General features: G+C 38.0%; 2 protein-coding genes across 2 annotated transcripts; one reads left to right on the top strand and one right to left on the bottom strand.

Moving 5' to 3' along the window:
* Nucleotides 1-375: 375 nt before the first annotated feature.
* Nucleotides 376-5,093, top strand: LOC107822406 (putative pectinesterase 68). Its single transcript, XM_016648944.2, has 5 exons — nucleotides 376-730; nucleotides 1,530-1,719; nucleotides 2,479-2,685; nucleotides 4,451-4,689; nucleotides 4,850-5,093. The coding sequence occupies exons 1-5, from the start codon at nucleotides 447-449 to the stop codon at nucleotides 5,004-5,006; spliced, it is 1,077 nt and encodes a 358-aa protein (XP_016504430.2). The 5' UTR covers nucleotides 376-446; the 3' UTR covers nucleotides 5,007-5,093.
* Nucleotides 5,094-5,391: 298 nt separating this feature from the next.
* On the bottom strand, nucleotides 5,392-12,861 carry LOC107822407 (peroxisome biogenesis protein 19-1). Its single transcript, XM_016648945.2, has 5 exons — nucleotides 12,674-12,861; nucleotides 12,200-12,248; nucleotides 11,803-12,094; nucleotides 6,277-6,593; nucleotides 5,392-5,571 (listed from the first exon to the last, which is right to left on the bottom strand). The coding sequence occupies exons 1-5, from the start codon at nucleotides 12,714-12,716 to the stop codon at nucleotides 5,526-5,528; spliced, it is 747 nt and encodes a 248-aa protein (XP_016504431.1). The 5' UTR covers nucleotides 12,717-12,861; the 3' UTR covers nucleotides 5,392-5,525.
* Between the last annotated feature and the right edge of the window lie 11,042 nt (nucleotides 12,862-23,903).

Genomic DNA, 23,903 nt, shown 5'->3' with positions numbered 1-23,903 from the left:
ACCTACTATTATTTATGTTATAACAATCTTTTATAAAAAAGAGTCATATAACTAATTAACATTTGTAATGGTCATAAAACTAATCTCCCCAAAACTTAATAGCAATATAGTGTTCCCTTTACTCCTTTTCTTTTTAAATAGTGTATGATTATGCTTTTTGCTGCCAATCAGCACAGAAATCTAAGTTACAAATGATGGAAACAAATATAAGAGTCCAAGTTCTTGACTTTTGAACAAAATGGTCACGCATATATAACAAATTAATTACTTGCACATTATATTATTAACACACATATCCTAAAGGCGAGGGAACACAGAAAATATGACCGTTGCACGTTCCAAATTCCCACACATATATATACTTCCTTCACTTAATAACATTCTTCCCCAATTTCCCAAGATTACATTCTCTCTCAAATTCTTTCAGGATATTAAATTCTATTATAATGGCTGTTTTCAGTTCTTATTTTACCATATTCACAATTTTCTTCGTACATTACTTTTTATTCTTCTTCTTCTTCTTCTTTTTTGCAGATTGTAGCAGTGTATCAGCAGCTTCCAGTTTTATCAAGCACCGCCACCATAAATGGATCGGACCTTCAGGCACTCGCCATATCTCAGTTAACGTTAATGGTTTTGGAGATTACCAGTCAGTTCAGGCTGCTGTGGACTCTATTCCACACAACAACCGAATGAATGTCATTATTGACATTTGCCCTGGTTATTACATGTAATTATTTTTTCCTCCTACCCATCCTCTGATCTTGTTTTACTACTTTCATATGTTAACAGAGTTTTCTTGAGTGTTTAAGTTCTACGCAATCAAGTCCTTTACTAATTACTATAAGATAATTACGGGGTAAATTACTTTTTGGATTCACTTTATATAAGTTGGCCGTAGGTAAAATATACTCCTTTTTTAACTTATCTTAACAGGTAACCTGATTTATTTTCAAGGTTACTAATTCCACTATTTATGGATAATTATATGTAATTTTTATTTAGGTAATTCGATAATATAAAATTGTTTTATATTGTCACGTGTAGAAGTTAATTCTTCTTCTTTAAAGAGAGTTGAAAGATAGAATATAAGACGTGTATTTAATGATTCACACCTTTCTTGAACAATGCAAGTGTCATCACCTGTGCGAGACACTCAAAACAAAAATCCTTCGTGAAATTCAAATGGTATAATTCAATATCTTACAGGTATCTTTACACAAATAGCTGGACTAATTTATTGTTTAATTTTTTTTAATAGCAAGTATAAATATATTATAAACCGATTATATATAATTATAATTATACATATATTTTACATTCGTCAGCTACTAGTTTTAGCATTTGGGTTGGCGACTATTTAGGATAATTCTCTTATCTTTCTTATATACCATGCAAGTAGCATCTACATATAGTGACATTTATTTTTATTAGTCCAAGTACGTGAACATGTTTCGTACATTTTCAATTATTGACCAATTCACGAGTGTCTGTCTCTCTTATTTTAATGGAAATATGTGTTGTTGTAGAGAGAAAGTGGTGGTGCCAGAAACAAAGCCATACATAACATTTCAAGGAGCAGGAAGGGAAGTGACGATAATAGAATGGCATGATAGAGCAAAGGACAAAGGCGCAGATGGACAACAGCTTCGTACCTATCAAACTGCTTCTGTCACTGTTTATGCTCCTTTTTTCTCTGCTCGAAATATTAGCTTCAAAGTATGGTCATTTTCTCCTTTTTGTTTCTTTCTTTCTGGTAAACTTTTAAACGAGAGAGAGAGAGAGAGTCAGAAAACTGGAAAAATACAACACTAGATAAGGATGTCAGAAAACTTTTTTCAGTTTGCACCAATCGGAGAATAGATTTAAGTTTTTATACAATTTGTACATTTTGCAAAGTTTAACCGATTATAGTATGTTTTTTAATTTACTCTCTTTCTAGGTTACACTTTACGTTAAATATTGATAATTATCTGTAGTGGTTTTCTATAGAAAATTTGGAGAATATATGGAAAATCCCAACCTATAAAACCTTATCCAACATCTATATATGAATTTAACTAACAATTTAAAAGAATTTTTACACAATTAATTAATATATTCTAGTCCGTAACAGCTAATCTACTTTATTCTACAGGTTACTTATCCATTTTTTTGTTTACCCCTCTCTCTCTCTCTCTCTCTCTCTCTCTCTCTCTCTCTCTCTCTCTCTCTCATATATATATATATATATATATATATATATATATATATATATATATATATATATATATATAAGTTATTTGGCTGTTGTTACTAGTGTATTGTCATATCTTTACCACAATATTAAAATTGTCACAAGAAATCTCTCATTTTTGTTGAATGTAATGGTAATTGGCTGTTGTTACTAGTGTATTGTCATATCTTTACCACAATATTAAAATTGTCACAAGAAAATCTCTGATTTTTGTTGAATGTAATGGTAATTGGCTGTTGTAGAACACAGCACCAGCACCATTGCCAGGAATGCAGGGATGGCAAGCAGTGGCATTTCGGATATCAGGCGACAAGGCTTTCTTCTCCGGCTGTGGATTCTACGGCGCACAGGACACTCTCTGCGACGACGCCGGTCGCCATTACTTCAAAGAATGTTACATTGAGGGCTCTATCGACTTCATTTTTGGCAATGGTCGCTCCATGTATAAGGTATATACCTAAAACTTTAATTTACTCTTATATATATGATCAAGCAGAGGCGGATCCAGGATTCGAAGGTTGCGGGTGACACCATGTTATGCATACAGTATACATGTCAGTAGCTACAAAGAAATATTAGGAATAATGGGTCGGTTCGGTTAGTTTTTGGTTAATTTGAATAGGCCTTTTATTCACAAAGCAAATAAGTTCGATTTTAATTTAAATTTTTAACGCTTAATTTAAAAATATTCTAAATAAAACTGCAAAAGAAAAATAACATTTCATGAAAAAAGAGCGCCTCCAATATAAATATTTGCTTAAAGAGTACCTTAACTACACTATATATTCTTTGTTTGACTAGATTAATTTACTTGTATTGTTCTTTGTTTATTTTTCCATCTTAATTGTTGAGTTATATGACAATTATTTTCAAAGAAAAACTTTCAACATTCAACCTATGATATTAGACTCAAAACGACTATCAATCAAGCCATTTAATTTTTTTTCAAAACTCAATAGAAGATATTGCTCAAATTATATTCCAATATATAAATTAATATCGTTTCATTAAAAATAAAAAAATTATATGCTAATTAACATCAATTCAAATTACCTATAGAAAATAATTATTCATAAAGTAAGGTAAAATGATAGAAACAAAATGAGTACTGAAAGTTAAAAAAAATGAAGAGAGGCTTAACAAGTAATAAAAAGAGAGAAATAACCGAAAAAGAAGGAAAAGAGGTGAGGCCCTAGGGCTCAAGCCGAAAATAAAGAAAATCTTAGTACGTAGAAAAAAAGAAAAATCAAAGGAGTTGCTCCAATAAGGAATTGAACTTGCAGTCATGAGCCCACGGAAAGCCTTTAAAGGAAAGGCTGAACCAATGACACCCGCTTTCACTTTGTAATTTTTGGGTGCCATTCTATCCATTTATACGTTTTTTCACAGAGATATTATGTACATGGTAGAAATTTTAGCGAAGCGAGCGGGTGCCGTGATACCCCTAACTTGCAACGTAGATCCGCCACTGTGATCAAGGACAATCTTTATTTAATGAGCTAACTTTTAAAGTTGCTATATATCAAAATGAATCTTACAAGTATGAGCACAAAGTAATACAATTTGTTTTAAAATATTTGGTTGCATTGGAAAGATGAGGAAAAAGAAGATAATAGTAGTACCTAATAGTATACTACAAGAAATTATTGAAAAAGTGAGATATAATTGCGCCGATTTGCTAAAGCTGGAATCCTTGTCTGCTCTTGATGTCTGTAGCATAAAAGGAGGATTGCTTTTTCATTATTTAAACGTTCACGACTAATTAAAAAGTAATACTACAACGATATGGGTGCTGTAGTAGTAAACTATGCTACAACTATTTACGTCCAAAATAATTACTAGTAGGGTTCCTAGAGTAAATATGTATGAAAATATAGTTAAAAGAAAAAAAATTATTTGGATCCTCAAATAATGATAGTGAAACTTTTAAGATAGAGAGAGTATATCATACTAATACTTCTAATATTTTATTCGTTCCCAAGTTCTTTATGATCGAGACGTAGTTGTTGATGTTGTAATTATTAATAACTGTCCAAATAAAATTAAGAAAAGTGTTAATATATAGCTTCTTTGTCTTCTTAAGGCGAGGGTCTTTTGAAAATAACTTCTCTATTCCCTTAGGTAGGGGTAAGGTTTGCGTACATGCTATCCTCTCATATGCCACTAATGCGTCGTTGTCGTTGTAATACAAATATATTGCTTTTGTTGCCGCAGGACTGCGAGCTACATTCAATAGCCACAAGATTTGGGTCCATAGCAGCCCAAGATAGAAGATCCTCCGACGAGAAGTCTGGATTTGCATTCATAGGGTGCAGGGTTACAGGGTCCGGCCCACTTTACGTGGGCCGTGCTATGGGCCAATACTCCAGAATTGTCTATTCTTACACCTACTTCGATGACGTTGTAGCCCATGGTGGCTGGGATGACTGGGACCACGTCAGCAACAAGAACAAGTAAGACAGGAGACATAAATTATACATTGATAGAACACGATTATACATAAATATTATATATCCGCTGGTATTTTTAGTTAAATCAGTTGTTATTGTATTTTTGCTCTTTTTTAGGCTTCGAATATTCAGTTAAATCCTAAACTGGTATGACAAATTCCAGGACTGCATTTTTTGGAGTGTACAAATGCTGGGGGCCAGGAGCAGCAGCAGTGATGGGAGTATCATGGGCCCGTGATCTGGATTACGACACTGCCCACCCATTTCTAGCCAAGAGCTTTGTCAACGGACGCCACTGGATTGCTCCCTCTGACGCTTAAACATTTTTTGCATCTGTTGCCATTTAATCAATTCTTTAATTCCATTCCATTCATTTTGTTTATATTAGAAATAAGTTATAAAGGAAACGATAGTGATCTCTTTGTACCTTTGTTTACTTATGTTTTGTCTCCCTAGTAGAAATTCCATTCTTGTATCAACACAAAATATGATTATTGGACTCTATATATTAACAAGTGAAAATCATCGATACAACTATCGAGTGAATCAATTTAGATAGTCTTTTGTGACTCCGGTAGCAACTAGATCAAGTAGTCACTTTTGTTTAAAATTTAAAGCACTGGCTGGCCGTATCTGTGTTGTTCTTATTCCACCGTTTTAAGAATAAGAATTGCAACCATTTTGTGGCCTAACAGGACTCCTATGTGAACACCAAAAAAGAAAAGGAAATATTAAGAGCAATAAGATTACAAATAGAATCCGGGGCAAAATAAATGATGTTTTATGCAAACTATGACAAAGAAAACAAGCAGGACATTCGGACTGGTACATTTCAGTTTTCACATAACACAGCAGTTCTGTTGGCCCTCCAACATCTCTGGGGATCTGCAAAACAACAGGAAAGATAGCTAAATATACCAAAAGGATACAGAATAATAGCATTGTCTAATGAGGTATTACGAAACATCAAACACTTCTCGCAATCTATCTTCAAACACTGATGGTAGAGATCATGCGTATGATGGGTTTTGTATTTCCTTTTTTTTTTCCGTACTGAAAAGATCTTAATACATGTAAGCCGCGCTTCAAATTTTACAACTATAATGCTAACCTTGATCTGTGTCCACTTGTAAAAAATAATCGAAGGTATGAAACTTCAACTTAGTGAGATCACTATCAAAAGCTAAAACTTTAATTATGTAAACAATAAGCAAACCCCAAAATAGTCTAGGAAAGATACTTTCGCACTTCTAAATCGCACCCGAATAAAGGAAGAGAGGGTTGTGATACGTCGATGACCAGCGTAAACTTAGTCAAACTATGAACTCCTCTGAGCTGTAATAGAACAGAATGTCTACTAAGGGTTCATAAGCCGACTCTAACTAGTTTGATGTTGAGCGTAGTTGAGTTGAATTTAAACCACAACCCAAACTTTTTAGTGCAAACCATGTATAGGTCAAAAACCTTGGCAAACTAGCTCTCCACAGAGGAAATTAGGAAAAAGGATACGATAACTACAAACTATAACAACCACTTAGTTATCAGTATGCAGTTAACTCAATATGAACAAGAAAATATTAGAGTACTTACAGCTGTCCAAGAGATGATATATCAAAGTCTGGAGCAAGCTCATGAACAATATCATTTGGCGGTTGGCCACATTCTTGCATTTTCTGCATAAGCTCTACAATTTTGTTGAAGTTGCTAGGTTCAGTCTCGTAAACTTTGTTCAGATCTCTTATAAGTTCATACTGGTGTCTGTAACGTTCATAATCTTCAGTGCTCAACTTAGCTTTGTTGTCCTCCAACCATTTAGGATATCTTTCTTCAATTTCTTTCATTGGTTCATGAAGAATTTCCTTTGACAAAAGCTGCTGCATCATGGTCTCTACTATCGACTCCATGTCCTGAATCAGAGGAACAAAATAATCATATATCCATTTCAAGCAAGTAAAAAGCTACAGGATAAACATGATGCATAATTAAAACACACAAAGGAGAATAAAGCATCAGTAACTTCTTTATCATTTGTTATGAATGGAAATAACATCTTGGAGGACGTATTGGGAAATTTAGCAAGTTATGTGTGGGACCCGGGTTAGAGAATGTTTAAATAGCAGTAGGTTAGTAAAATAAAGGAGACGATTATATTGTGAAGTTCCTTTTCCCTTTCTCTGAGTCTGTCTTCTCGCCCCCTTTCTATCTCTGTATCTCTGGCTTCTCATCCCCTTATGGTTATGCTTCCATTCCCCTTTAATTCCGTTAGTATTTCTTGCTTCCAATGTAATTCCATTCGGTAAGTATAATATACAAGTTTGTGTTTGTGTTGAGAAATTGGGTTTCATTACATTGGTGCTTTCATCGTTCGTACTCCAGTGCCAATGGTGATTTTAGATCGATTCAGCGGGGGTAACCCAGAGGATTGGATTTTTCGGGCTGAACGCTACTTCATCTTCGTGGCTTCTCTGAGAAGGACCGGTTATTTCTCGCTTACCTCTACCTTGATGGCGATGCATGGGCTTGGTTCGATTGGCTATATCGGAACAATCAATTTTGGGATTGGAAGCATTTCACAGAGAAGTTAACCATGCATTTTCGGAAGCGAGACATTGTAGATCCGGTTTGGCGTCCAGCCGTTATTGCACCGGCTCGTGGGGACTGTGTTGGTTATCCTATCTCGATTCCGACAGAAGCACATGTATCTTCCTTTGCTGCTCCGAGCCATAATTCCAACTTGCATAATTTTGCATCTGTAAAATCAGACACACAACAAGTGTTCGACGAAACACTTACAACAGCAAGTCCCAACATTCATTTTCCTTCCACAATGAGTTCAATTCCTTATCTACAAGCCCTTGAACTCCATGCTTCTGATGCTCGACTGTCTCATGGAGACAAGTCCGCCATCGACGAAGACAAGGTGTTTGATGAAAGTCCCCAGTCGACCACGACTGCAGTAGCACATGATGATATTTCAGAAATCTATATTTCCCCTATGGTTGATGAAGAACCAGATTTTGAATCCTCGAATAAGCATACAGACTTTGTAGATGCAACAGAGGCTCTCGATTGTGAAGCTAAATCAAGGCAGGAATGTGCAAATGCCTTTTCTGCTATTCCCTTGGCAGTGGCTCATGGACAGAGTGTTTCTATTTTGTTCGAGCTAGAACACTTAATCGAGACGGACAGCAACACAATTCCCGTACCCAATGGTGTTACTCATCCAGAGATGCTAGGTCCAAAACTCAGCAATGGCCAAGTGTTCGACAAAATCTCTCGATGGAATGAAACAGGCTCAGTGATTAGCCTTCAACTTGCTGGCACCAGGACAACATTTAAGTACGTATTGGATCCTGGTGGTAAACTGGTTTCAACTTTCAATCAATTGTTACTAGTTAAGGATTACGTGACTCGATTCCCATTCGACCCCGGAGCGGATCTACTCATTGTGAACCTTGGTGGACCTTCTACTATTCTTGGCGTAAATTTTAAGACCTTGAGTCTAACCGGTCATACCGAGTACATGCATGCACTACTACTGTTGGGATTTGCTGGCAAGTTTTGCTCATTTGCATTTTCTAACTCTACGACTAAAGTATGGGATCCCAGACAGAAATGGTATTTACATTCCTACATTTTGCAATTTAATTTGATACTGGCAGTTACATCTCCAGCTTTTCATCCTTATTATAATTCTGAAAAAGATCCTTCATCCGACTTGACGGAGTTGGAACCAGTAACGACGATATTACCCGGGAGACAAAACCTTCTTGTTTTGTTATTTGCATTGCTTGCTGAAATTATGTTGCGATACTATGACAAAGATACTTTAGCGAAGTGTGTGCTTAATGTTATAACAGAAAAAGGCGCCGAAGTTTTAGTAGATGAGGTGCTGAAGTTGTTCGATCAGAAATTTCAAAAGGCCGACACAAGGTTTGCAAGAATTGGTACATGGAATATGAGCAATGAACCTATACTGACAATTAACAAACAGACAATAGTTGAGCTCAATGACTTCCACGTAGTTATATCAGACTGTCCTCACAAGGTTGCTAACCTTTTCTTAGGTGAACACAAGACAAAAGCAGGGGATCTATTTGATGTTGTTGTTATTGCTCCCTTTAGTGTTCTCTTGCAACTTACATTTGGCACGAATATGCCACAACTTACTAGAGTTTTTAGAGCAACTAAGAGAAGTGATGGTACAGATAACAGTATTATGTGGCTTTACTGTGATTTTGGAATACGTGTCTACAATTGGGTCGACACATGGCAAATACTCGAGGTTGGTAGTTTTTGTTCTGAATTGTTTATAAACAACAGTCGGGATGGTATATGTGCTAAAGATGAATGGTGGTACAAGGCATCAAACGATCAATTTTACTTGAATTACAACAGAAGGAATGGGGATCCACTTGGTGGAAGTCGCTATTTTGTTGGTAGCGATGATGAAATAATCAACACCGTGAAAACCTGCGAGTGTGAAGATAAAGCAGGTTTAGAGCAAAAGATTGGAGAAATGGATTCAAGGCTTGACAAACTTAAGACGGAGTTGAGAAAAGCTGTTGCCCTTGAAATTGTTCTTTACTTAGTGGTATCTGAGCATGAAAGTTCTGTCTACCAACTGCATACGCCTGCCAGGCACCTTTCTAGACTCTACCTTCATGCTTGTAAATATTGGTGTCTAGACAAAAGAGCTACAGTTGCTAAAAATATTGTTTCTGGCCTTGTTTTAGTTTCCATTATCCTAAGAGACCATGCTTTCCAGGAGGCTTTGAAGAGATTATGTCATGTTGTCAATGGATGGGTGATGGCACAGTGTGTTGCCAGACTAGATGGGGCTAAGTTCAATATGGTTTTTCATGAGTCAGTCTGTGAGATCCCAACTGCTGCTCTATATCTAATAGTTGACTCAAAGGTGTTGCATATTCCAACATTGTTCTTTGCAACATTACTCTCATGGGATCTGTTTGATAGCCGTTTTTCAGACCCATTTCTCGTTGATGTAACACCTGATCCACGTTCAAGTCTTGGCATAATCACCGCTATGATATCAATGTTGCTCTACTTGAACCTTGAGGACAAGGTTCTTATTGAGGATGAGGGTATTGTTATGAATGGAAATAACATCTTGGAGGACGTATTGGGAAATTTAGCAAGTTATGTGTGGGACCCGGGTTAGAGAATGTGTAAATAGCAGTAGATTAGTAAAATAAAGGAGACGATTATATTTTGAAGTTCCTTTCCCCTTTCTCCGAGTCTGTCTTCTAGCCCCCTTTCTATCTCTGTATCTCTGGCTTCTCATCCCCTTCTGGTTATGCTTCCATTCCCCTTTAATTCCGTTAGTATTTCTTGCTTCTAATGTAATTCCATTCAGTAAGTATAATATACAAGTTTGTGTTTGTGTTGAGAAATTGGGTTCATTACATCATTCAAATCCAAATCCAAAGCTGTGAACACCATTCATTGCTGCTAGAGAAAAATACATCGACCCTACTATGCAGCTTCTTGATCGTACTACTTAATCCAGAATTGCATACAAAAATAAATAAATAAATAATAATAAAAATAAAAAACTTCTCATGTTTCCATGTATTTTCCCAAGTTAGCTTTAACTCTTAACGTGATTAGGGTATGGGAAACATCACTGGATGTCTTCAAAACACGAAGAGATGCTCTACAGTAAGGAGCAAACTCTTTATTTTGTTGGAAAGAGGACCTGTTTACATTTTTCAGGCTCTACAATTTGTTTGTCTCCCATTCACCCTTTTGCAACATATGGATCAAGAAATGGTTTACGATCCCCAACATATTATAGTAACTCCAGAAAAATCAAGCTTAAGATAATTCCTTTCATATACATTTAATTTTCATCACAAATTCCAATGATGGAATTAATCTATCTGCTTAATTTTATGTAACAAGTAATCAAAGTCTCTAGGATCCCTGTGAAGCAAAAAGAGTGCAGAGAATAGACTAGAGCAGGGATGAAAACATCAGAACGAGATGAAAATCCGCCATTACAGGCATGCTTTAGAAACATAAACTTGCACACATGAAACATACACCATGAGTAAAAAAGTTACTAGAAATTATCTTTGGCCCCACACTGAGAATCATTTTTCAAGGAATGTAAGGAGAGACCTAAATTTTGACCGTCGGTTAGCTATTGCAGTCATAAACTAAAGGATTACTACACTCGAATATTAAGAAATATTTTCTATGACTTAAAAGGTTCCGGTGTAATCCAGATTAGCCTTGTCTTAGTACTTGTTGCAAGGAAAATTGATCTCCCAAGAGTTCCCAGCTGTCAATTCAGTCTCTTCGGCAACACGTCACTTTTCAAACACCAATGTCGCCGTATTAAAACCTAAAGAAACCTTCAAACACTTTACTCATAGAAGCATGCTACTCCACATTGTAGTAGATAATGTCTTCTCCGCCTTTATCTCTCCCATTCAGTCTATTCGAATATGTCCAAATGTATCCACACAATTTATTACTAAGAGATTACTGTTATTAACATTCCAATATTCTCAGAACTTGAACTATGAGAAGAATGTGTCAGAATGCTGTGTGAAGCATCCAGATACTCCTTAACCTCAATTCATAAGCGTCTCCGTTGGCACTTTTAATAGCAGGAAGCAACTAGATGACATAAACCATCCGTCCAAAACTAAAGCTCAACAGACAAAATTGCAATTAATTTAAAACAAGATAACAGATCAATGTCAATCCACCAAAGCACAGAGATCTTAGAGCAAAAGGAATTCGGTTATAAAGGCTTTTAAGAATTCACCCGATGAGTCGTCAAAGAGTGACTGTTGTTTAACACCACATGATAAAAATGATAAGTCATATTAACCCACTGCACGAGACTTTGATGCACCAAAGCAATCAATTTGGTAGGAAAAAGAAGCTGATTATCCCCAACAAGAAAGACAATGAAAATAAGGCAAAATTATTTCTCTAACAGTCTAACTATGTTGCATTCAATTATGGATCTTCATAAAGAGATGTATATTTTTGCAGCTCCCATGTTCAGCAATTCACAAAAAGAACTAAAAGCGAAGAACCGAACACCATTAGAACTGAAAAAACATAAAGATAATATACCTGAGACCCAGAAAGCTCCTCAAACTGCTTCACCCACTCCTCCATCATTGCATCATTCCCCAAGTTATCTACACCAGGTCTCGGCCCGGCCACTGATTCCAATCCTTTAACAGCCTCTCTCGTCTGCTCCCTAAGCTTATCAAGAGCTTCAGCTACGTGCGAGTCTTTCGACTCACCGGAAGAATTTTGCTTCCCCTTTGTCTTAGCATTCCTATCGGGCAACGTCATCCCTAAGCCTTGAACCTTACCAGGCATAAAAGAACTATCTTTCTTGTCCTCCCCATCCCCACTTCTACAATAAAAAAAAGCAACCCTTTTAAATTCACAGCTCAAAATTCAACCCCATTAGCTTAAAACACAAGTAAAGATAAATAATGCCACAAGAGAAAGTAGAAACCTTTGAGAACCAGAAGCTAGATTGAGGCTCTGAAAATCATCCAAAGCACCTGAAAAAAAATGAAAATTAAGAAAAGGGCGACTTTGAATAATCCAATTCAATTACATATATATCTGATGTATATGACCAAAACAACAGTTAAAGAAAGATACCTATTTACAAATGGGGAAAAGGGTAAATTTAAACAACCCAATTCAATTCAGTTATATGTAGTTCTAAAGTATATAATTAAGAAAAAGGGTAACTTTGATTAATCTAACTCAATATATAACCAAAAAAACAGTTAAAGAAAGGTATATAGTAATTAAGAAAAAGGGTAACTTTGAATAACCTAATTCAATTCATTTAAATGCAGTTCTAAGGCATGTAATATATATATATATATATATATATATATATATATATATATATATATATATATATATATATATATATATATATATGATAAATGAGTAAAAGGGTGAAGATTCTTACTGTCAAGGAGTTGGTCTAAATCGTCAGAGTGGTCAGTAGCCATGGATGAAGTATAGTATATGTTGTTGGTTTTAGTCTATTCCACGAAAATATCAATAAAAATCCTATCTTTGTGAATCTTTTTGACATAGAAGATGGGAAAGGGATAGGAAGAATATAGCAGGTTTGGGTTCAAAGAAAATTGTACGGCGCCGTTTGGTCTTAACAGCCGACCTTGAGTTTTACTTCCCGAGACAAAGTTTGTTTGGTAAAGGTAAACAAACCTTTTTATCGGGTTTTACAAGAAAGTACGTAAAGGCAAATTTTTTCACTCTTTTTGTTTTTGTTTTTTTTTTTTTCATTTTTAACACAATTTATATTGTATCCCAAAATATTGCTGATGTTTTGTACCTTTCCAGATTCAATCATACCAGTGATTTTATACGATTATTTTTCAAGCAAAGAAATTACTGGACCTATACTGAGGAGCGGCTCAACGGATCTCGTGGCCTAAGGCAAAATCATATTAAGGGACTCTTAAATTTATTTTATAAAATATTTACACAAACAACAAAATTTGCTTTTTAAATAACAAATTAATCATTTAAGACAAAAAAGCAAATTTTTTTAAAAAAAAATAGGAAGAAGAGCACAAAAAATAAAGTTATGGACTATCACATGTTGAGGTCCAAAACTCAAAGCGAAAATTTTGAATTGGCTATCATCACAAACAAGAAAAAGAAATAAACGTACATAACGTAGTAGCTTAATTTTTAGTATTGACGGTGACAAAAATATTTACTCATTCTAATCAATTTAAATGATAATTGTAGTTCATTCTATTAAGTAACACTTATTGATGAATATCTAAAATAAATTATAAATGACCTAATATAATATGTCGAATTACACCAAAAGAAAATATTGCATGGATGTTTTTGTGTTCGTGCAATTTCAGAGAACATTATAAAAGAAATTCATTATGTTGTCGATATATATAACTTAATTTATATATAAAAAAGAATAAATTAAAATTAAAGAGTGAAGCAAATATACTAATTAATGAGAGAAGAAAATTATCATAATTTATAAATTTATTGGTATAAAATAACCTCAATCAAGTAACAAAAAAATATATTGTAACATTTTTCTTTATACTAATTATTTATATAAATTATATAGTATATATCTATATTATATTAAAAGGAGGGTAGTATGCATTGTGATTAAGCCAAGTGTCAAACTAAAAAGAAGCCACTTGGCAATTTTAGGGTCAAACGACATGAACCATAGATGTATCTATTATACTACCGAGGCGAACGGCCCAATCCCATTTGAATAAGAAGCTTTAATGGGTCCTTGACCCCATTCACGAATAAACGTGCGAGTTATGAAATTTAAGGAAAACTTTTAGATGAAAACGCATAGCGCGGGAGAAATTCGTAAGAGGAGTACAATTATTCCGCGGCTAATCATGAAGTATGTCAAATCTCTACAATAGCAAGTCTATCACTCTACGTAAGTCTAGCCTCAAGTCGTAATGTAAAATAAAGGAATTTAATAGGCGGGGGACAACTCAAATAGTACAGTTATAGCATGGTGTGAACTTACGTCTATCCGGACAATAACATGAGTTTAGCTACGTACGGACTCTCGTCACCTTGTGCATACGTAGCCCCCGCAACAAGTAGCACATATGAAATACATCACCTAGGGGTAGTTTCCCCTCACAGAGTTAGACAGGAGACTTACCTCACTCCGAAGTTCCATAACCGGCTCCAACGCCACTCAAACACCTCAAACCGATGCCCGTCTCTCCAAAACTAGTCAAACAATGTGCAAACCAATAAAAATATACTCTAATACTCATAATAAATCAATTCATTACAATTCCCAACTTCGCTGGAAAAGTTAATAAAATCCACCCTCGGGCCTACGTGCCCGGATTTCAAAAAATTTCGAAGATAAACTTTACCCATAATACTACGAACTCAAATATATGATTTATTCCCAATTCCACGTCCAATTTCGTGGTGAAAATTCAAAAATACCAAATTCTAGGTTTTCTACCAAAACTCCAAATTTCTACTAATTTTCATATTTAAATCCATATATAAACCATGTATTTAACTTGTAAAAGGTGGAAATCACTTACCTTGTGTTGCTTGATGAAAATCCCCTCAAAATGGCTCTCCAAATTCGGCCAACCCAAGTGAAAAATGAAAGAAGAAGAGCCAAATCCCGTTCTTAAAACAACTCTGCCCAGTGATATTTTCGCATTTGCGGTCCCCTAGTCGCTTCTGCGGCTTCAATCTCGCACCTGCGAGAACCAAGGCCAGGTCGCCGGCCGCATCTACGGTGCCTGTTGTGCACCTGCGCCTCCGGTTCTGCGGGCCTCCAGCGCTTCTGCGCTAGCGCACCTGCGCGACCATGTCCGTTTCTGCGGCCCATGCTTTCTTGGCCAACCTCTGCTTCTGCGCTCCATCGGTCGCATCTGCGATCATGCAGGTGCGGGAATTTCTTTGCACCCACAGCCTCTGCCCAGATCGTCTCCAGCCGCTTATGCGGTTCACTGCCTCGCTTCTGCAAGGTCGCTTCTGTGATGAAGCTTCCGCAGAAGCGGTTGCACCAGCAACCAAAAATCTCCAGCTTTACCTTAAGTCCAAAATCCGATCTGTTAACCATCCGGAATCTACCCGAGGCCCCTGGGATTTGACCAAACATACTAACGCATCCTAAAATACATTACGAACTTAGTCGAGGCCTCAAATCACGCCAAACAACATCGAAACTACGAATCGACGATCGAAATCCTTCTTTAAGCTTTCAAATTTCAAAATTCGACGAACACGCCCGAACCATATCAAAACATTCCGGAATTACGCCAAACTTTGCGTACAAGTCATAAATCACAATACGAACCTATTCCAAGGCTCGGAATTCCAAGCGGACATCGATAACACCAAAACCCACTTCAAACCAAACTTAGAAAATTCTTAAATCTTCAAGTTGTCAACCTTCCATAATAAGCCGCCGAAATGCTCCCGGATGATCCGATACTCAATCCGAACATAAGCCCAAATCCGAAATCATCATACGAACCTATCGGAACCTTCAAATACTGATTCTGAGGTATTTTACTCAAAAGTCAAACCTTAGTTAATTCTTTCAACTTAAAGCTTCCGAAATTAGAAATTTCTTTCCAAATCAACTCTGAACTTCCCGAAATTCAATTCCGACCACACGTACAAGTCATAATACCTGAAGTGAAGCTACTCATGGTCTCAAAACGCCGAACGATGCGCTAGAGCTCAAAATGACCGACCGGGTCGTTACATTCTCCCCCACTTAAACATATGTTTGTCCTCGAACGTGCCAAGAACTGTTTCGGAGTTGTCCAAAATCACTGTTTAAAACCTCGTGCACCTACCCGTGCCAATACAACCCAGTTGAGCACATTAGCTCGAGCCAGACTGAAGATCCCCCCTTTTATTTTGGTCAGAAAGCCTTAGAACCAAATTCCAACCTCTGAATTTCTCTACAAAACCTGATCCAAACATACGAACACTGTATCAATCACTACACACTGTGCCCAAACATGATCATGCACCTATGATGAAATCACATCGTGCACCACATAAGTCGGTTGCCCATAATAACATCCTCCGACAATAATAACTGCAATTCCACGAACTTGGTGCCCACGATACACCTCATAACACATATAAGACCTGTTCCAACTATCGTAATACTGACACGACAGAGGATATGTGTAGAAACTAATAACCACCTACCAAATCAACAAGTCATGGAGTCTGTCCTCCTGACAAGGACCGTTACCTCATTTTGAACTGAATAACGATATTTGCTCTTTAATATACCTTACATAACTCTGATCGCACTAATCCCAAGTCCAATAACCTCGTCTCACCCAGTACAAGCTTCTCAGGCAATAAGTCATCTCAAATACTGCCAAGAATCTCATATGACGCCAACAATGCGCCAGCAAGCTACAAACTCGAACGTCGCGTAACGAATAAGACGGTCGAATAGACGCTATGAACCCTTCTCAAATAATTAGAAACAAAATACACAAGAATAGATATAGGGAACCGTACTCATCATCTCATTATTGTGGCGTGCAACCCGATCCACATATGATACCGTTGTGGCGTGCAACCCGGTCCAAACATGGTACCGTTACGGCGTGTAACCTGATCCAAACAACGTACCCGTGGCGGCATACCAGCCGATCAACAAATAACAATAAATAAGGACATACCCATCAAGCCAAAATGCTTATGCCTACGAAATACCGAATATCGTCCACAAGCACGCCAAGTGAAAAAATACAACTCTGGGGAGACGGATAGCACAATACGCCACAAAACCCAAGCACAACTAAGGTGTGATAAATGACCTGCATCTCGAGAGCCATCCTGCTCATATAACGCCACAAGCTACACGAGACCTCAACACATGTGCGAATAGCCAAACCGTCTCAACCCAGAACAACTCCCACATTTCACAACCTAAGGATAGAGCGCCTTTCAGGCATAACTATCACATTAACGATAGTACCATATTCTCCATGCTTGTTTTCAATCTTTAACAATAAAGTGAATAATATGTCACACTTATACAATGTTCCCGTGGGATACGCTCCCACGACCTTCCTCACCATGTAGCAAAGTGTGCACCTCCACACCACCAACCATACTAATTCTGTAAAGCCAACCAAGAGTCCGCAAATCAATGCACAAAGCCTCCTACACAGGACACTATTCTCAGGTGACACTAAAGAAAATGCCAGCTTACTCTGAACATCTGAACTCCTTCATGCTCATCCGAGCTCGCGACATTCTTATCAACACCGAACCGCAACCTTGATCCTCAACTTCAAATTCCCATACCACTTACTGCACCTATCATGCCGCTACACGAGAGTGCAAGAATTCATCATAACCCCTGAACTACTAGTAGAACAAACACTTCATTAGTTAGATTCATTTCACTTAATTTACTTTGGAAGGACCATTGCAACACACAACTAAATTCCTAAACCGCAGAAAATACAAACCTCAAGTCGTGGTATAAACCGTCATGACTCTTCCGGAATCCATTTACACAACAAGGCTATTTGAATCAAATACCTCCCAAATCAATCAAGGTATGGTGGTTGTCAAGCCCGCACGTGCAACCACAAACCATATGTATAACTTCACACGCCGAAGGAAATAATCATTGCCATAATCATGCCGATTCAACTATTACTAACCGACCCAACTTCTTCCAATTTTCTCTCGACTTGCCATAGAAATAATAATAGCTCCATTCAAAAATGTAACGAACCAAATCTGCACTCATCCTGAGTGACCCGCATCACAAAACCACATCGTCTCAATACTCATAAAACATCCCATACTCTCTTTATGCACACAATAGAATCTCCAACTAGTACACCCATTCTGTAAGACCTTCCGCGAATCCGAAGCTACTTCCTTTCCTCCAATACTACATCGCATACCCGATGATAACATAGAACATTCCAAGTCCCGTTCGTAATCCTCTGCGAAAACTCGATCCTTAACCACATAACAGACCCGAAATCCTTAAGCACTGCACTTTAATTCTTGAACCCACTAGGACCGTTGTTGAGAGTCACCTACTCTGACTCGGTCCCGAATATAAACAAACTCCATCACTCTACTAGCACATAAACACTCTATCAAACAAGCAACCGACTGAATTCCTTTCCTTGTACATTACATCCACAAGAAACATAAACTCTGAGTCTTCCAAAAACCTGCACCTGAATCGATAAGGCATATAGCACACATTCATCAAGTTCCTTGATCGAATTACCCCTAATATTTTCTTTTCTTAGTCATAAATAATCCACCAATGCATCGATAACCAGAAATCGCACAAGCAGACAACCACGCGATCCAATCGTAGACGGTAGGCTCCCCCATGTAGCTTTATGCTACCATCACTTAATGTAGAGCCCACCATGATTCCTCCTTCTCAATTACCATGATCTCGCACTGTTAACCCGCCAAATTTCTCGAAGTCTTTTGTTAAGCTTTTCATGAAACATTCCGAATTATCGGCCATGATCGCATACTCGACCTTCTGTTGGGTAGTAATTAGAACTATTCGTAGAAACCTCATCAAAATCACGCAACCGCTAACCTGTTCACATAAGATAACCCACCTATGGTATTCTTTGCCGATGTCTTCTAACGACTTAGAACTTAGTACAACTACCATGCATTCAGTAAACCCTCCTGAGCCCATGCTCGTCCACCAGCTGTACAAGTCCGTTCCTTCCCCATTGACATCAACTAAAAGTCCAATAATACCTTCCAAACTCAAAGTCATGTTGCATCTGAAACGATAATCATATCTTCACGCCCCTCTTCATTTCAAGCAAACTCCTTTCTGCCATATTCAATCATTCTCCGTACAGTAACCATCATTCCAAATATAATCCGTGGACCTAGTCACTTTCTACCATACCTCCCAAATCGCTCTAATTTTCCTCAAGGTACATGGCTATCCTACCACATATCCATATGCTACTCTGCCATTCCCACTTCGGTCAAACCATCTCCTTTAAGCAACTTCTCGACCTCCATTTTTCATACTTGGCCTGCTAGTAATTCAACCTCTGCGAGACACCTCCCACCATGTCCTTCCTCATCCTTTGCTACCCAAAGATTGCATCAAATCAAAATTCATCTCTACAACACCTGGACTAATAAATTGCTACCAACTCTAAGCCTCTTCGAAGATCGTCTCTCTCGAGTCATCAGCATTTGAAACACTGATTCGATTCTGAAACCGATACACACCACCATTTCTGATAATCGCTTCTTAGACATTATTTCACCACACCCTGCCATGAGGGCAAATCAAAGAAGACCATAACATTGGCGAACCTTAATACGTCCAAACAATGACGACGACACCGCATCACAATAAAAATCACACCACGCTCGAAAATCTCAAGTCTCGTTACTCCATCAATCAAAGCCTGAATATCCATAGTCCGATTGCCTTTACTCTGCTGGAGTTAAATGTTGAACCTCTAAATCATGCACTGAGAAATCCTCCTTTCAAGTCATCCACCGCCTCGACACATAAACAAGCACCATACCATTATACTGACATCATGCGATAACAATGCATGAACATCATAGCAATCTGTGCATAGCCTCGAAACCACAGGCAATACGGATACAGGGCATGGAACGACATAACCCCCTTCCACAAGACGACGATAATAACTTGCTCGAATACGCAGGGAAAAACATCTTGCACCACATCTGCAGTACTATTACAACTCCTCAATGCCCAACTGATACCAAGCGCTTCATGTCGCATAAGATTGAGTAGGAAGGAAATAAAGGCATAAGCCTCAAAGGAATCAAATCGCACGATGAGAAATCAAGAAGGGAAGTGCTCCTAACAACTATGTAGCCTCTCGAAGATAAGTACAGCCGTCTCTGTACCGATCCGCAAGACTCTACTAGACTTGCTCATGACTCGTGAGACCTAAGTGAACCTAACACTCTGATGCCAAGCTGTCACGACCCAAAACCCACTAAAGGTTGTGATGGCACCTAGCGCTGCCGTCAGGCAAGCCAACAGTGATTGATCAACTTAATTACTCATTTTATTACTTTCTAAATCATAATCTCCATTAATTAAATAGTATAAAATAGGATTTACAGGGTAAACTGATAATATTACGTGAACCATAGTAACAAACAAGCAGTAGGAACCCCCAAAATCTAGTGTCACAAGTGCATGAGCATTAACTAGGAAATATAATAAAATACAACGTATGTCTGGAATACAAGTTAGACAGGAGAATATAAATAACTCTGATGGAGACTCTATATGTTGTGAATAACATGGAATGCAACTCACCGTAAAGTCCCCGCAAATGCCGTGCTTCTGTGCCTAGAACACCACCAGAAACATATATATACCTGCACAATAAGTGTAGCAACTCTAGCATGAGTACGTAAATTAACGTGTACCCAGTAAGTATCTATCCTAACCCCAGAGAAGTAGTACGAGGGGTCGACATCGACACTTACTAGTGGTCCAATAAGACAAGTATAGTAAGAAGTAAATAAATATGGGGCAGAGAAGATAAACGGTATATAAATCCGAGGTACAATCCTCCTCTGAACGGTAAACTCAAGCTCTCACTAAGCAGTTACCTCCTCAATCCTGCCGAGGCGAACGGCATGATCCCATCATAATGTGCATACTGCCGAGGATCGAACGACACGAACCATAGATGTATATGTTATACTGCTAAGGCAAATGGCCCGATCCCATTAGAATAAGAAGATTTAACGGGTCCTTGACCCCATTCACGAATAAACGTGCGAGTTATGAACTTTAAGGAAAATATTTTGATGAAAACGCATAGCGGGGGAGAAATTCGTAAGAGGAGTAAAATTATTCCGCGCCTGTCAAACCTCTACAATAGAAAGCCTATCACTCTACGCAAGTCTAGCCTCAAGTCGTAATGTCAAATAAAGGAATTTAATAGACGAGGGACAACTCAAATAGTATAGTTCTACCCAGACAATAACATAAATTTAGCTATGTACGGACTCTCATCACCTCATGCGTACGTAGCCCCCGCAACAAGTAGCACATATCAAATATATCACCTAGGGGTAGTTTCCCCTCACAGAGTTAGACAGGAGACTTACCTCGCTCCGAAATTCTATAACCGGCTCCAAAGCCTCTCTAACACCTCAAACTTATGCCCGTCGATCCAAAACTAGTCAATCAATATGCAAACCAATCAAAATATACTCTAATACCCATAATAAATCAATTCATAACAATTTCCAACTTCGCTGGAAAAGTCAATAAAATCTACCCTCGGGCCCACGTGCCCGGATTCCAAAAATGTTCGAAGATAAATTTACCCTTAACACTACGAACTCAAATATATGATTTATTCCCAATTCCACGTCCAATTTCGTGGTCAAAATCCAAAATTACCAAATTCTAGGTTTCTACCAAAATCTCAAATTTCTACTAATTTTCATGTTTAAATCCATATATAAACCATGTATTTAACTTGTAATAGATGGGAATCACTTACCTTGTGTTGCTTGATGAAAATCCCCTCAAAATGGCTCCCCAAATTCGGCCAACCCAAGTGAAAAATGAAAGAAGAAGAGGCAAATCCCGTTCTTAAAACAACTCTGCCGAGTGACATTTTCGTATCTACGGTCCCCTGGTCGCTTCTACGGCTTCAATCTCGTACCTGCGAGAACCTAGGCCAGGTCTTCGGCCGTATCTATGGTGCCTGTTGTGCATGTGTGCCTCCGGTTCTGCTGGCCTCCAGCACTTCTGTGCTCGCGCACCTGCGCGAGCATGTCCGCTTCTGTGACCCAGGCCTTCTTGGCCAACCTCCGCTTCTGTGCTCCATCGGTCGCATCTCTGATCACGCAGGTGCAGGAATTTCTTTGCACCTACGACCTCTACCCAGATCGTCTCCAGTTGCTTCTACGGTTCACTGCCTTGCTTCTGCGGAAGCAGTTGCACCAGCAACCAGAAATCTCCAGCTTTACCTTAAGTCCAAAATTCGATCCGTTAACCATCCGGAATCCACCCGAGACCTCTATGACCTTGACCAAACATACCAACGCGTCCCAAAACATATAACGAACTTAGTCGAGGCCTCAAATCATGCCAAACAACATCAAAACTATGAATCGACAATCGAAATCCTTTTTTAAGCTTTCAAATTTCAAACTTTGACGAACCCGCCCGAACCATACCAAAATATTCCGGAATGATGCCAAACTTTGCATACAAGTCATAAATCAAAATACGAACCCATTCCAAGGCTCAAAATCCCAAGCGAACATCGATAACACCAAAGCCCACTTCAAACCAAACTTAGGAAATTCTTAAATCTTTAAATTGCCAACCTTTCATAATATGCGCCGAAATTCTCCCGGGTGATCCGATACTCAACCCGAATATACGCCCAAGTTTGAAATCATCATAAAAACCCATCGGAATATTAAAATCCCGATTCCAAGATCTTTTACTCAAAAGTCAAACCTTAGCCAATTCTTTCAACTTAAAGCTTCTGAAATTATAATTTTCTTTCCAAATCAACTCCGAACTTTCCAAAATTTAATTCGGACTACACGTACAAGTCATAATACCTGAAGTGAAGCTACTCAAGGTCTCAAACTGCCGAACAACGAGCTAGATCTCAAAACGACTAGTCGGGTCATTACAAGTAGTGACGAGGTCAGGTCAGGGCCCTACTGAAAATAATAAAAAATAAGGCAGATGATATAATAATATAATGAAATGACTGAGAAGTGAATAATGAGAATTCCCAGAAAAGATAACAACACGGGATTCAAGAAGACAACTACAACACGTGAGGAAAAACAAGATTCTTACAGGTTAAGAAACAACAACAACACAACAAATAGAGGTAAACAACAGGGGCGCTCCCGAGGTACCACCTCATAGTCCCAAAGTAAATACACAACAGAGGCGCTCCCGAGGTACCGCCTCATAGTCCTAAAAGTAAATATGCAACAGGGGCGCTCTCGAGGTACCACCTCGTAGTCCCAAAAGTAAATATGCAACAGGGGTGCTCCCGAAGTACCACCTAGTAGTCCCAAAAGTAAATATACAACTCATAACCTATGGAACAATGAAATTACAAGAAGGAATCCTAGAGTTAAAAACTGAATACAAAATCAAGGAAGTAGGTAATTCAACTAAGCATGTTGCACAAATTGCAAGTAAGAGTTAAAACACGTAGATATGCGACATTAGGCTAAACATGATGACTACACATGCTAGAGTAACTCAGTTAAGGAATTGAAAATGAAACTACTTAGCAAGAACCAGATTTTTAACATTTAACCTGAGTACTCACTCGTCAGCTCGCGTACACGGCCTTCACGTATGGCAAATACCATAACAATACCAAATCCTAATGGGAGTTTCCCCCACACAAGGTTAGACAAGTCACTTACCTCAAATCTCGCTCAATCAATCAATAAGAATGCCTTTCCCTCGACTTTCCAACTCTAATCGGCTCGAATCTGCCAAAATAATTACATACTATAAATATAACTATAAGAAACTGGTTGGCCAAGGCGTGAACATACAAGGCTAAAGGCCTCTCTTCTACTGGTAGATATGCTAAAATGGCCAAACTCTCCGCCTTGCG

Source organism: Nicotiana tabacum, chromosome 23 (assembly GCF_000715075.1).
Source record: "Nicotiana tabacum cultivar K326 chromosome 23, ASM71507v2, whole genome shotgun sequence".
NCBI lineage: Eukaryota > Viridiplantae > Streptophyta > Magnoliopsida > Solanales > Solanaceae > Nicotiana > Nicotiana tabacum.
This window is presented reverse-complemented; position numbering and strand designations above follow the sequence as displayed.

Coding starts and splice junctions, on each gene's coding strand:
- LOC107822406 (XM_016648944.2), top strand. CDS start 447: ATGGCTGTTTTCAGTTCTTATTTTACCATATTCACAATTTTCTTCGTA. Junction 731..1,529: donor ATTTGCCCTGGTTATTACAT/GTAATTATTTTT, acceptor GTGTTGTTGTAG/AGAGAAAGTGGTGGTGCCAG. Junction 2,686..4,450: donor ATGGTCGCTCCATGTATAAG/GTATATACCTAA, acceptor TTGTTGCCGCAG/GACTGCGAGCTACATTCAAT.
- LOC107822407 (XM_016648945.2), bottom strand. CDS start 12,716: ATGGCTACTGACCACTCTGACGATTTAGACCAACTCCTTGACA. Junction 12,249..12,673: donor TTTAGACCAACTCCTTGACA/GTAAGAATCTTC, acceptor ATTTTTTTTCAG/GTGCTTTGGATGATTTTCAG. Junction 5,572..6,276: donor ATATCATCTCTTGGACAGCT/GTAAGTACTCTA, acceptor GTTGTTTTGCAG/ATCCCCAGAGATGTTGGAGG.